Source organism: Perca fluviatilis, chromosome 4 (genome assembly GCF_010015445.1).
Source record: "Perca fluviatilis chromosome 4, GENO_Pfluv_1.0, whole genome shotgun sequence".
NCBI lineage: Eukaryota > Metazoa > Chordata > Actinopteri > Perciformes > Percidae > Perca > Perca fluviatilis.
The window spans coordinates 5,084,265-5,097,648 of record NC_053115.1 but is presented as its reverse complement, the minus strand read 5'-3'; the positions used below and the strand labels follow the sequence as shown (position 1 = coordinate 5,097,648).

Sequence of the window (13,384 nt, the reverse complement as noted above, 5' to 3'; positions counted from 1 at the left end):
GAGTTTTTCTTTGCAACGCTTGACCTACTTGTCCACCTTCTACACATATGTGCAGTATTACACAAGTATTTTTCTGTACTGGACTGTAATGTTAAAATGAAGTACTGTACTTAAGTACTATTTTGAGGAACTTGTACTTTACTTGAGTAGTTCCATTTTCTGCTACTTTATTATTCTACTCCACTACAATTCAGAGGCAAATATTATACTTTTTACTCCACTACATTTATTTGAGTTTTGATATTTTTGAACTTGAGTTACAAAATATAATCAACAAATGAATAATGATGTATAATTATGGATAAATATAATGCACACGCTATACAAGGCATTGTATAAAGTAGGAAAATAAACCCCACCTTCCAAAGCTGTAACATGAATGTACACATTAATGTATCAATGATTATAATTCAATAATATAATATTCGTTATTCTAATATGGGCCATTCTGAATGATGGGTACTTTAACTTTTTGTAGAATTGTTAGTTAGTTAAGTTTAAAAAAGTATGCAGGATTTGTACTCGTAACAGAGCATCTCTACACTGTGTATGGTACTGCTACTTTTACTTAAGTGAAAGATGTGAGTACTTATAACTACTAGTAATTCTAATGACGTCCACTGCATCCTTTCCTTCTTCTTTTCCCACTTTCCCTGTTAATTCACGCTCAAATGGAGCAAACCGGCTGAGCTTAGAGCTTTTATTCTTGCTATTGCAAGGCCACTGTTGAGCTTAGTTCCTGTCTACCTGCAGTTCATTCGTACTCAGACATGCGTAGTAGATTCATCAAATATCTGTGAATAGAATTAGCAGATCTCTTTCACAGTGAGCACTAATAATCTTGTAGTCCAATTTTCCTTTTATTGTTTATGAGCTCAAACTTGTCGGATAAAAATCCATTTCACTTTGCTTGTTTGTTTCGTTTTTGTGGAAACAATAGAAAAACGATAATTAGTCACCTTTTCCTTATACCCACAGTATTGGATTGATATTGTCGTGATTACATAAAATGCAGCTTGTTCACATTTTACAGCTTTAAAATTACAATCCTACTCACAAAGGCTTCCAGTAATTAGTCATTCTGAGAAACTAAACTGTAGACAGCAGTCTAAACCATAAAAAGCAATTCCTTCATCCTTCCATTCTTTAACATGTTTTTGCAGCTTTATATCAGATGAATCAACCCTGTGTTGCTGGCAAATGACATTGCCAATCATTTTCCTTCAGCATAAGGCGTACAGATGGTCCCCCCAGGTCCCTGCATGAAAAACTGCTGATTTGAGAGGAACGTCATGCTTAATTAATAGCAGCCGTAAACGGCAGTGCTTTCCATGCCACAGACGGATATACGCCACCATTTGCCTCCCTTGCCAGCAGGGATATTCGCCCCTGCACATCCAGAGCCGCAGAACGTTATGGAAATTCAGGCACAACCTGCTCAAACACAGGATTAGTTTGTGATCTTTCAGTCAGGACAGTCTCTCTTTTCATGTGACAGTACCTTAATCCCCTGCGAGTCGAGTTCAGGCCGCTCAGACACCCCTATGGAAATGGGTTGTAATGACATTATGGTTGAGCCCGAGGAAAACACAGGAGATGAAGGGCACGAGGAGGCAGAACCTGACACAGCTGCATAGAGATGTATGAAAACTGCTCAAGGATTTAATGCTGTAGTGAAAGAGCTGAGTGAGAGCCCAAGTTCAGAGAGATAAACTTATATTGAGGATTAAATGTCCAACAGATGCACTGATCCTACTGAGTTTAGTTCATCAGGCCCAGCCGTCCTTAAATATATCTTAATTTGACGGCTCAGTGACGACCGAGATTTTTCCCGCAGGCAGGCAAAAAAACCCGATCCAAACAGATGAAGAGGTGGTACAGCTTGACCATGTACACAGCACTTAGTATGTATGGAGCATACCTATCAGAAAAGCAATTTTCACAATGTATTATACCTCAGATGTTACGATATCCCTTCCCCTCTTATCCCCTCCTCCTGCTCAAGGGGAAACAGGCCCTGTGGTGCAGTCTGAGATATAAATAGGGCATGGTTTTATTCACTCTCATAAACATGCAGATTGATTAGGGTCATTTTCTGCTAGCCTGCCTCCATCCACCCAAGCCTTTCCCTCCATTAGTGATGAAAACCTAGATTTATTGCCACGTCTGTCACTTCCAGACCATAATTCACTAGCCCGTTGGCTGGCTGTTTTTATGCAGATGAGTGCTGGGAATAAGGTATATTACAGAAAGCCATGTGTCTCTATGTCCATAGGAGCGCATACAGGTTGCCAACGGAGCGTTGTCAATCAGTCGACTGACCCTGTCCGACACAGGAATGTACCAGTGCGTGGCTGGGAATAAGCACGGCGAGGTCTACTCCAACGCAGAGCTCCGAGTTATAGGTAAGGCATTGGCTTGGTGTGTGTGTGTGTGTGTGTGTGTGTGTGTGTGTGTGTGTGTGTGTGTGTGTGTGTGTGTGTGTGTGTGTGTGTGTGTGTGTGTGTGTGTGTGTGTGTGTGTGTGTGTGCATACATTAGTCCACATTTGTTCTCAAGTTTGCTCCGTCTTCTTCATCTGCTTAATACCACCGAATGACCTACGGCCTCTCTCTTATTGGCCAATAATTGAAAAGCATTCATTATAAGATGAATGCGTCCGGCTGACAGTGATGTATGCCGGAGGTGCTCTGTTCACCAGCCTCGCCCATCTGCCCTGCCAAGCCTGTCACCCTCCACTCTGGGAAAGCAGTGGCTCTCATTCACTATTCATCCAGATCATGTTGCTGATAGGAATCAGGCTCAACACACCCGAGTGTACTGGTCAAACTCAAGGTGGAGATTCAACAAAAAGCATATCAGGGACAGTATCTTTTTAAAGCCAGGGGAAGTTATTATATGGGAATGCTCACTTGGTAAAAAGCTAAAGAACAAGACATCTCTGTCTCTACTGAGGATAATAATGAAGTTGCATTAATCTTTCCATTATAAGCATTACTATTTAGCTTTTTGATTGCTAATTATTCAAATTGTGTAATCTAGTGTCTTTGAATTATCCACGGCAATAATGCAATGCAAATATTAACTCATTTTGCAAAATGGTGAAACAATGATCGGCGGTTAATTTTATATCTGATAAATTATCAGAGATAATTTAGGAAAGGAGGTGTGAGGCTTCTACAAACACAGGCTTTAATATGCTGCTCTTGTCTCAGCTGTTGCCCCAGATTTCTCTCACAACCAACTGAGGAGCCAGACGCTGGTGAGGGTTGGAGGAGATGTGCTCATTGAGTGCAAGCCCAAGATGTCGCCTTGGGGTGTGATCTCTTGGCGCAAGGGCAGCGAACCACTCCAAGAAAGTAACAGGTAACGCAACATTTACACACATTGTTCTGCCTTTACCACCACTGTGAGGCTTGACTTCTCCTCGCTTGTGTTCTCATTACTTGTAGTCAGGTACGGATCCCAGTTCCCTGTGTTCGTGTATATTAATACAGACACGTCTTATGCTAAACAACTCGCTCCTTCCAGATGTTGTTCACATTTGAATATGCAACTTTCAATTTAAGTCATCTTTGACGTAATGTTGCAGTCCCATACGATGGGGGAAAAAAATCAGCAATTCGTGCATCACATTTTCACTTCCTCCTTGATTCGAAACCTCCCTTCTCTAAGCATTAATACATACATTATGAATGGAAGGTACATTTCCCTAAAAATGATTATCTAGAGTGAAATATCATGTTTACTACCACAAGATATTTTGTAAAATGATTCAAAGCATTAATGGCAACAGACCTGAGGCCACCTAAAAATCTGTTTGGCTGTTCAGACAGACAACACAGCATGGGGTGACATTACAAAAAAAAACTCAGCCAAAACAAAGCATGGTTGTCCAGCAAACCTGACTCAACGTCCACTGCAATGCAAAAGTGGGGCGTTGGCCAATCAAATACTGTACGTGCTAGCACACGGGCCTGGCAGGTTACTTTGTACCATGACCTCTGCATTTGTGCCGTTTACTTCACAATCGTTTTCTACAAAAGGAAAAAAAAGAATTGCGGCCGTGATAATTTCAAAGCGTTCTGAAATCCTGTCTCATAGTATTATAAACTGTGTGTAAAAGTGAACAGTGCGGTGTTTTGGTGTCCGTTAAGCCTTCAAAGTTGTGGATCTAGTGTTCAAACTGGCCCTCCTGGTTCATATTTCATTGTCAGTATCCAAAACAACACATACCTACCAAAGCAGTCCCTTTGCCTTGTTTAAATTCTGGGCTGTTTTTGGTCTGAAAGCTGGCTTTACTCTGCTGCAAAATAGTTGCGCAAAAGGGGCCGTTGCCTAATTGCACCATCAAAATTGTCCCGTATAGTTTGGTGCCTTGGTGGCGCAGGGGTTTATGATTCTGTCCATGTAATTGAAACATCCCCAGGTTTGAGTCTGGCCAAGGACCTTCCCTTCCCTTTCCTGTCACATCCCTACTGTCCTCTATCAAAAAATAAGTAGGGCAAAAATTCCCCATGAATACTTAAATCTTTTATAGGGATGAATTGACATCTGTACACCAGAATATTCCATTTTTAATGCAATCCAAGATTGCCATGTCCATTTATTACTCAGTCAGACATTCAAAAGTATTGAATCAGGGTACACTTAAAGCCTCCAGTCACTGTGGCATATTGTATTGTTGTATGGAGAGATTTTATATTCCTGCTCGTCGGGGGTTACCATACGGACCGGCTGCTGAGTAAATTCAAAGTGCTAATCAGGTACTTTTCACCTCAGTGGGGATATGAAAGAGGGCTCCAGAAATCAAATCATTCAACTTCTGACACCAGGTTTCTGTGGAACAGAGGGCAATCTTGGCGTCCTGTCATGTTTGACCCCTGAGATGTGATGTGTGCTGCATGTGATAACTTTAGCCAGTGTTTGTGTGTGTCTCTCTGAATGAAGTGGGAAGTCTGGCCTGGTAGCCTCATTGCAGGCAGGGGTCATCCATTGGGTGTCACCACTCTAGCATGACTCTGCTCTGACAGCAGGGCTGTGTGCACAGTGTCTTGCCAGGCTTTGCATATATACAAAGCGGTGTTATTGCTTGTCAAACAAAGTGGCGCGGAATTTGCATAGTGGTTTCGCTGCTGGTGCCCTTCACTTGCCCTGCGCCACCTCCATCACACGTTTCAGCCTCTCACCACCTGGACCATTTTGATTTTGCTGTTTTGAATTCATAGCTCGGATTGATTTCACATTTGTCTTTGCATTGACATCCTCTTGAAGTGATAAATGAAATGGCTGTGTCTGTCCCAATGTTAAATAGATGCTTTGTGATGCTTTACAGTATATTCCTGAAATTCTACCACTGCAGGTACTTGTCACCCAGTGCTCTCACTTATTCGTAACTGTGAATCACACAATGACCAACTGATGGGATAAAATAAAAGTGTAATTAATTAATTACCCTCAAATAATTAAAATGAGGGAATTCATTTTGTTGCAGCTGTAACTGTAATGGATTTACTGCAGCCATTTAGTTTTTTGGGGCACTAAGAGAGTCATGATAATGGACAACTAGTTGATGGATTTCTTTAACTCCGTCTTCGTTCAGTTCTGAAAGTCTGTTTAATGTTCAGAAATATGTTTTAATGCTTTTAAATAAATGATAATTGGCTCAGACCACCTGTGCTGCTGCTCCAAAATTAAGAATAAAGAAGCACAGATATGAATTTAAAATTCAACAGTCCCAGCTGTATCGCATTAAAAGGAAATGTTTTGACCGTGACGCTGGACTGTATTGCCAGCTAGGAAGTGGAGCAACTATTTACAGTGCTTGAGCATGCCAGAGCTATTACATGTGCTGATTACAGCTTTCTCCTTACTCTACTTCCTATCTATTATCTCATATATTTCTCTCATCTGTGACATACACGCATGCACACCCCTGCGTTGTATGCCACACTATTAAAAATGTCCAGCATCTGTTGTGGTAATCATTAGAACAGTTGTCTTTTACACGGCTCCCCAATAATAGCTGTCCTGCCTGTAGGTCGACTACAGTATCCAGATGTATCCTGCTGGTTGTTTTGAAAAAGCAGGCTACTGATGCAAATGAGTGAACTGCAGATGATGGAACAACATCCTGGTTTCACTCATCAGCTGTGTGATAAGCATATATATCTTGCCCGTTTATTGTATTTATTTATTTCTGTACATATTAGGCCTGTTCAGTCTGTGTACGTGTGCATGTCCGAGCTGGTCTGTTTAGTTATGCTGTACAGCAAGGTGTGAAATCAGAAGAGGTAGCTGTGAACCCCTTTGGTTGAAGATTAATTGCCTTAATTGCGTTAGCTCTCCACAGTGGCTTCAGCGGAAAGGGAACTAGTGTCACCAGCTGGGTAATCCATCTTCATAGCGGCAGCCCCCTTTATTTCTGCAGAGGACCAGTGGAGGTGGGGGGGGGGATGTCTTATCTACCCCAGACAACCCTGCAGGGACGAGGTTTAGATGACATCAGCTGGAACAAAGCAGCTGAGAGCGCAGAGCAGGTCTTGCTGATAAGTGTGTAACTGGGCCATGTCAGCCATGGAGAGCAGCTTAAAAAGCACACCATTTCAATATGTCACTGACAGGAGGAAATCAAGTTTGTTAGGGGGCTCACAACAAACACACTCAGTCAGCTGTCCTCTCATGAGCCGCTGCAGGATGTGCTGACGTACCGATGGTGCTCCCTACTGCATTAAACACCATATTTTAAAGACTGTGAGTACAGTAGTTATCTATCTATCGGCTTTGGCAGTCATGCAAATATTTGTGCTGGATCTTTTAATCCTTTGAAGACTGTGTTTACCACTGGAAGGAGGCATTACAGTGCTTTGGGTGTGGCTGGGACAAACCCCCTCCCTTTTGTTTTCAGACGCAACATCAGCACAGCGGACACATGTTGCCTTGTTGCGTGTTGTGGTGCGCATTACAAAAGAAGAGGATCTAATGCTTTAGTTTACAAAATATGTAATTTATACTGTTAACCCTTGTGTTGTCTTCCCGTTGACCTTGCAACTTTGTTTTTCTGGGTCAAAATTAAAAATGAAAACTTTTTTTGTCACTATTGTCAATTTCTCCCAATTTTTTGTCACTTTTTCCGATGTTTTTGTCTGCGCTTTTTGACATGTTTGTCACTTTTTTCAACATTTTTTATCATTTTTTTTTTTCAAATGAAAAATTGAATTAAACACAAATTCAATGAAAGTAGAGAACTGATCATTTATTTTATTTGTGAAGAACGTTGTATGGAACCATCCACGTTTCTCATATAAACCCAAATATCTGTTATAGAAACTTTTTGAAAACGGGTCAAATTTGCCCCGAGGACAACAGAAGGGTTAAAGAAAGCTTTGGGAATGTGAACAAAAAAGTTGATAACACGACGGCTTGAGTTGCAAAACGTGAAGGTGCTTTTATTTACAAAAACATAAGAAATTAAACAAAAAAATAACGTCTTTTTACTCAAAGTTTTCACTAGCAAAGTTTCTCAACGTTCCACATCAGCTGTCTGGATTGTAGCCACCCTCAGACCCTTATATATGTTAAGCCCCTCCCATTAGACCAAACAACTCTTAATTGCTTCAATTCTCTCTCAATTATGTTACCATTTAGATATTTATAATTTCACTGCTAGTTTCTACCATGAACAAATAACAGACTCGTGAACGAACCATTTTCCACTCATCTAACTTTAGAACACGCAAAAACTTACACACATTTTCAACTAGAAAATCTACCCTCACCTATGACCCAGATACATGGTATCTCCCACCATCAGCACACCTGAGTGGGACTGCTGTAGGCCCTATATAGACCTTTTTCACAGCACACATGTTGACATGTCATAGTAGGAAAAGCACAAGTGTATTCAAAACCATTAATGATGGCTGCATTCCACTTAGGAGAGGCCCTGGTATTGTGCATAGACAGTATATAAACTGGACCAACAGATCCCGTGTCTCTGGACGGAGACCAGTGAAGTCTATTAGAAGCACTTTTCCAGTGCTGGCTGAGCATTACTGAGCAGCCTCAAACTGAGATCGAAGACGTAGATGTGACGTGAGCAACCTGTCTGAAAGTGTGAAGTCTTCTGGTAGCTGTGCTGAGAGAAATCTCAATCATTCCCAATCTTACAGAGACGGAGAGCGTAGGTATATGTAAGGAGATAACATAGGTACAGGCTAATGATGATAACTAAAATGCTAGTTAATATTAGTAATCAAACTTAAACAGCTAAAGTAAGTCAAAACTGCCTGCGAGCTTCTCCTGTACTATATGGCAATTCCTCTACTATGCAACAGTAAGTCTCGTGGTTATGACACAATCGTTAGCCTATTTTTACAAAAGCGTCTGTTACGGAGCCATAACGTGAGCTACAAGGTAATGGAGCCTTTTATACATTGTCCTGTTTCTTTAGAAATAAATAACGGACAAATAGAGTCTTTAAACGCTTCAGATGTAAAGTTATTCGCTGTCAAAGTGACGCCAAAATGAATGGCTGTCAATGGAATGCTAATGGGAGGTGATGGCTTGGTAGCATCAAAATGGCGCCATAGGAGCTACGCGTTCTGGGAAGAGGCTTACCCCCCTTGGTATTGTGCATGCCGACTCACTGAAATAGCTTCCTGGGACACTTGATGGAACTGAGCCATCGTTAAGGTTATCAATTTCAGCTGTGCTTTTCCTACTATGACAAGTCAAAATGTCTGCTGTGAAAAAGGTCCATGAAGCAGAACTTTGTCTCAGCTCTGGTTCAGACCCAGGGACTGGAGAGGAGAGAGAGTTCAAAATAATGGTTAAGTAACATAGTTTGTTGTAAAATAGAAATGACTTAAATGGAAAAAAAACTGAACTGACTGAACTAATGTAATGTGGTGTTTTTTTTTCAACAGTGTTTTACTGAATGATATGTATAAAAGTGTGACTGCAAATAAATTGTCTGGGTGCTTCGTGACCTGAGTGGGTTTACCATGTGTCATCCAAAAGTGACGGAGCCTTCGTCACATGTACATAGCCTTGATTGTTTCGCTCATTCTTACTCCGGTCCTCTCCTCTCCTCCCCCAGGAGTTGTGACAGTGAGAAATCCAACGCCTCAGGTATCCATGGCAATTCCATTTAGTAAGTGCGGTCCAAAAGGTCATACATCTAAGAGAGGTTTGAGATATGGCAGTGTGATGCAAATGCTTTATGCTAAAATGTTCCTTTTCTTTTATTGTACTGAATTTCGAGGTTATGCATCATACCTCTCAAAAAAGATTTTTAGACTGGGGGGGAGGGAATATGAACCCTGCTGGTGGCTGGATTTCCTGGGCAAGCAGAATTTGATCCTCTATATGTATTATAATTGCTGAGGGGAGATGGTGCTCCAAGAACAAAATGCACCTGGCAAACTGCTTCCCAGTCAAAATGCCAGTTGGGCTTCCACTGTGTCCGTAGGTGCACATCACAGATGACACACAATTAGGGAAGCAGCGATTGTGAAATTCTGGGCGGATACCGATGTTAAAAATAACAATTTGTCCGACAGCCAATACCAATGTTTTGTTGTTGTTGTTTCCCCGTTTTGTGACAGGGAAATGAAGAAACCCACATTATAAAAAATTACTGAACTGTTTTAAAGTCATCTTTATTACACTATCTATAAATGAGCACAAATTCAATCATACGGATTTAGGAACCAACCTTTATTATAAAAAACCTTTGTTACATGAATAATAACTGCTAGCAGTCATTGTGCACTTGGGAGTGTACATTTGAGTGACATCTTTGAACAAGGTGAGCACAGGATCTTGTTGCCAAGGAAATATCTGATCAAAGATGTATCAGTTCTTTCTTAACCCACATTAGTGGTTTCAAACAGCGAGAGATGTACAGTCCCAGGGTACATAGAAAGAAACATAAGGATGCTAAGAATGCTAGCGAAAAGAGGGGGAAACTAGAGACGGTATATAATGTCTACCAAATATCAGCAATGTTAAATTCATATACCATGGCTAGTCTTTGTAAAGCTGTCAGAACCTTTCCTGTATTGAGTGCAAATGCAAAATATTTGCACTGCAGAACTTCAACGTAATAATAGTTTATTGTATTTCTTACTGAATATTAGGGGTGGGGGGAAAAATCGATACAGCATATTGCGATATTTTTCGTAGCAATACTGTATTGATACACAGACGCCAAGTAACAGTCTTTTACTATATGTGTTGGTCAGTTTGTCTGCTTGACAATCCCATTTTGCAGCAATAAAATGGAAGTGAGATGACCAAAACATGTATCTTTTTAGATAAAACAGATGACAAATTTTCCTTTTGGGGACATCATTTGAAATTGCAGAAATTTTAAAGTTGGAAAAAAGGCAATAAATTGTATGTATCGCTGTTTCAAATCTCAATAATATCGTATAGCGACATAAGTATCGTGATGATATCATATCATGAGGCTTCTGGTGATTCCCACCGCTACCGAGTATACAAAACACGTAGTGAGATGTGAAAATGAACAAGGTGTGAATATTTTGTAGTTACAATATTGCCTTCTTTTATTAAGTAGATAAGGTTAGTACTTGATGCATTTACTAAAACCTTGTGTACTACAATTACCGCCTCACTGTTGTAAGCCTCCTCCAACCAGTCAAGTTGCACTTTACATCCATGTGGGTCCTGCCTCTTTAAATATTTGTAGTGAAGACTTTTAAGTAATTCAATAAAAAAGGTATTAGGTGTATTTTTTGGCAAAACATGGACGCTTCACACACATCTTCAACCTGGCAGCACAGATCTTTGACCACTAAATTCTAATCGTCATCCTTGAGTCCAAGTGGATGTTTGTGCCAAAGTTGAAGAAATTTCCACAAGGTGATCCTGAGATATCCCGTTTTTACCGCCTGGCTCAAGGCCGGCAACGAAAGGGAGTTCACACACAGATAGATCAGTCAACAAGTAGTTTATTTAACTAATTAGACATGTTAACACAACCTAACTATACATAAGCTTAATGGCGGGGTCTGTAGGTGTAGAAGACATCAGTCGTGTTTGCAGTGTGTGGATGGGTGAATGTATGGTGTGATGTGTGTTGTATGGTGCAGCAAACCAAACAAAGGACTACATGTTGATATGGATGCAGTAGGCCCAGCTAGAGAGAGAGTGAGACTCCCAGGAAGGCAGTCCTACATGCCTTCTGCAAGCCACGCCCAGATGGCCAGGTACAGACAACCCTCCCAGCTCCACCTACTTGCCCACTCCCAGTACGTGCAGAACAAAGGGCAGAGTGGGAGGGGTCGTCACATCGTTCACGAAAATCAGACGGACGGATAGACAGCCTGAAAACATAATGCCTCTGACCACGCCAGCGTGGAGACATCATTTTCATTTTTTTTAAAAAGCATATTGTTGCCAAGAAATCTCACAGCAACCGTTGTCATTTGGGCTGCTTAGGCAGTGATCAAAATAGCCTTTATTGGTTAGTTTGGTTGTGAAATGATAAGACAGAAACACTAATCTTACTGGAAAACACTCCCTCTTCAGTGGTTTAAAGTGTCTAAATCAACACTGCCTTATTCATCAGTGCATTCACTGCGGGTCAGTACAAACAAGCTGCGTCTTAATCACACATTTACATTGTAGATCACAGCTTATTGAGACAATCAGTTGGGATGGCCGTGGGTTACAAACCACAGTTAGCAGGCTAGGAATGTTTACACCACTGGCTTCTGGCCTGAATGCAGGAATTGTTGGCATCTCTGACCAGAATCATGCTGTGGTTAGGACATGATGTGTCAAAAGGTCTTCTACTTTGTGAATATATAGACAAGAGAGTACAATGTGTGTAAGATAAGTTTGAAAAATTAATGTCAAGCCAAAATGGTCACGTCATAGCCCTGTTGCCTCTAACAGCGATGGAAGACATTTTGTCCACTTTCCCAACAAGCCCACATAGCGACAGTTGTGTAGCATGAGACGTCTGTCCCTTTACAATGTTCTACATTTGGGAGGACTCATCGGGCTTTAAGAATTCTATTTCACATGGAAAGTGGAAGCTAGCAAGCGAGGCTAACTAGCTGATTTGATTCGAATCACGACATGGAGAAACGCACAGAATCACAGAGTAAAGTATGTGCTCAAATTACAAAGCAATGGCAACATCGTTGGTTACTAGCTGGTGAACTACATTTCAGTTTCTTCATTTTGGTAATTACAATTCTGAGCAAAAAAAACATTTTAATTTCAGTTTGACTTTAAAGCTCACAGATTATCATGTGCTATCACTCACAGAATTAAATATCTTTGACTCAGTTTCATATCTTTTGAATAGAACAGATGTGATCCTAACTACCAATGATGCCCTTAAAATATGCTATCTATATTTATATTTGTCACATTTAACAGAAAATTCTACAATGATGAATACTGTCAAGAAGACAATGTGGAAAATGTTTTTGTAGTTCCCAATATTTTAAATCTGTATGGAAAAGAAATCGCGTCAACACAGTTTATATCTCATTACACAGTAATTCCATGTTTAACACGTGCAAATTACACGTACCTTTCTAATAAAGAAAACTCCATCAAATCTCAAAAGTGGCCACATCCGAGTAGCTTGACACACTAATGGTTGTTTCAAAGTCTGCGCAATTGACTTTGAGAACTAAAATGCCGTTGGGAAGTTGGCCCGAATGTCAGCCCCTGCTTCCACCCATATATCTTTTTTTTATCACTTGTCACAAATTGAGCTCAGATCTACACTTTGAGGCCTCTTTAATTCTGCTTTTTACTTTTGCCAAATTATTGACACACACACGTTGAAGAGCGAGTGTGCCGTATGAATCAGTGAGCATAAGCAATTACTACCGAAGGATGTTCTCTGACTCATTTCGTGCCTGGAGCTGTATTAAAAATCATCTACTAGGTGTGTTTATAGCTTTAAGTGGTGTCTGTTCATGCCAGAGCTGTAGGTGCAAACTTAAGACTTAAAGACTTTAAAGATTAAAGTAGCTCAAAAATGGCTCACTGAGTTAAAGTGAGAAGACACAAGAGGGCATCTGTATGTTGTCCGGATGTTGATTAGTCCATTAGTCTGTAGAGGGAACAACATTTGCTATAACTGGATCGGCCAGATTCTATCTGTAGTCATGACCCCCTGGTACACTGTCCCTCTTGCAAATTGTATATCCCTCCTACATTGGCAGAGCAAATAAGCATGGCTGTCACGTAAATGAAGAGATGTCTCGCAGAGTGATCTCCATTTATAGGCCCATCTGCTCTGCCAGACGCACTCCAGAAAGAATCAGTGTCAGGAGAACACCAAAACTGTGGAGGAGGCACAGCAGCCAGCTTTGCATTAATTTACTTAT

The 13,384-nt window shown here is 40.8% G+C and overlaps 1 protein-coding gene across 2 annotated transcripts in view; it reads left to right on the top strand.

Moving 5' to 3' along the window:
* cntn4 (contactin 4) overlaps positions 1-13,384 on the top strand; it is a 163,324-nt gene that overhangs the window by 116,438 nt on the left and 33,502 nt on the right. For both annotated transcript variants that reach the window (XM_039796925.1, XM_039796924.1), the window contains exons 10-11: positions 2,276-2,405; positions 3,215-3,365. In XM_039796925.1, coding sequence (XP_039652859.1) covers positions 2,276-2,405; positions 3,215-3,365 — 281 coding nt within the window. The remainder of the gene's footprint in view (positions 1-2,275; positions 2,406-3,214; positions 3,366-13,384) is intronic.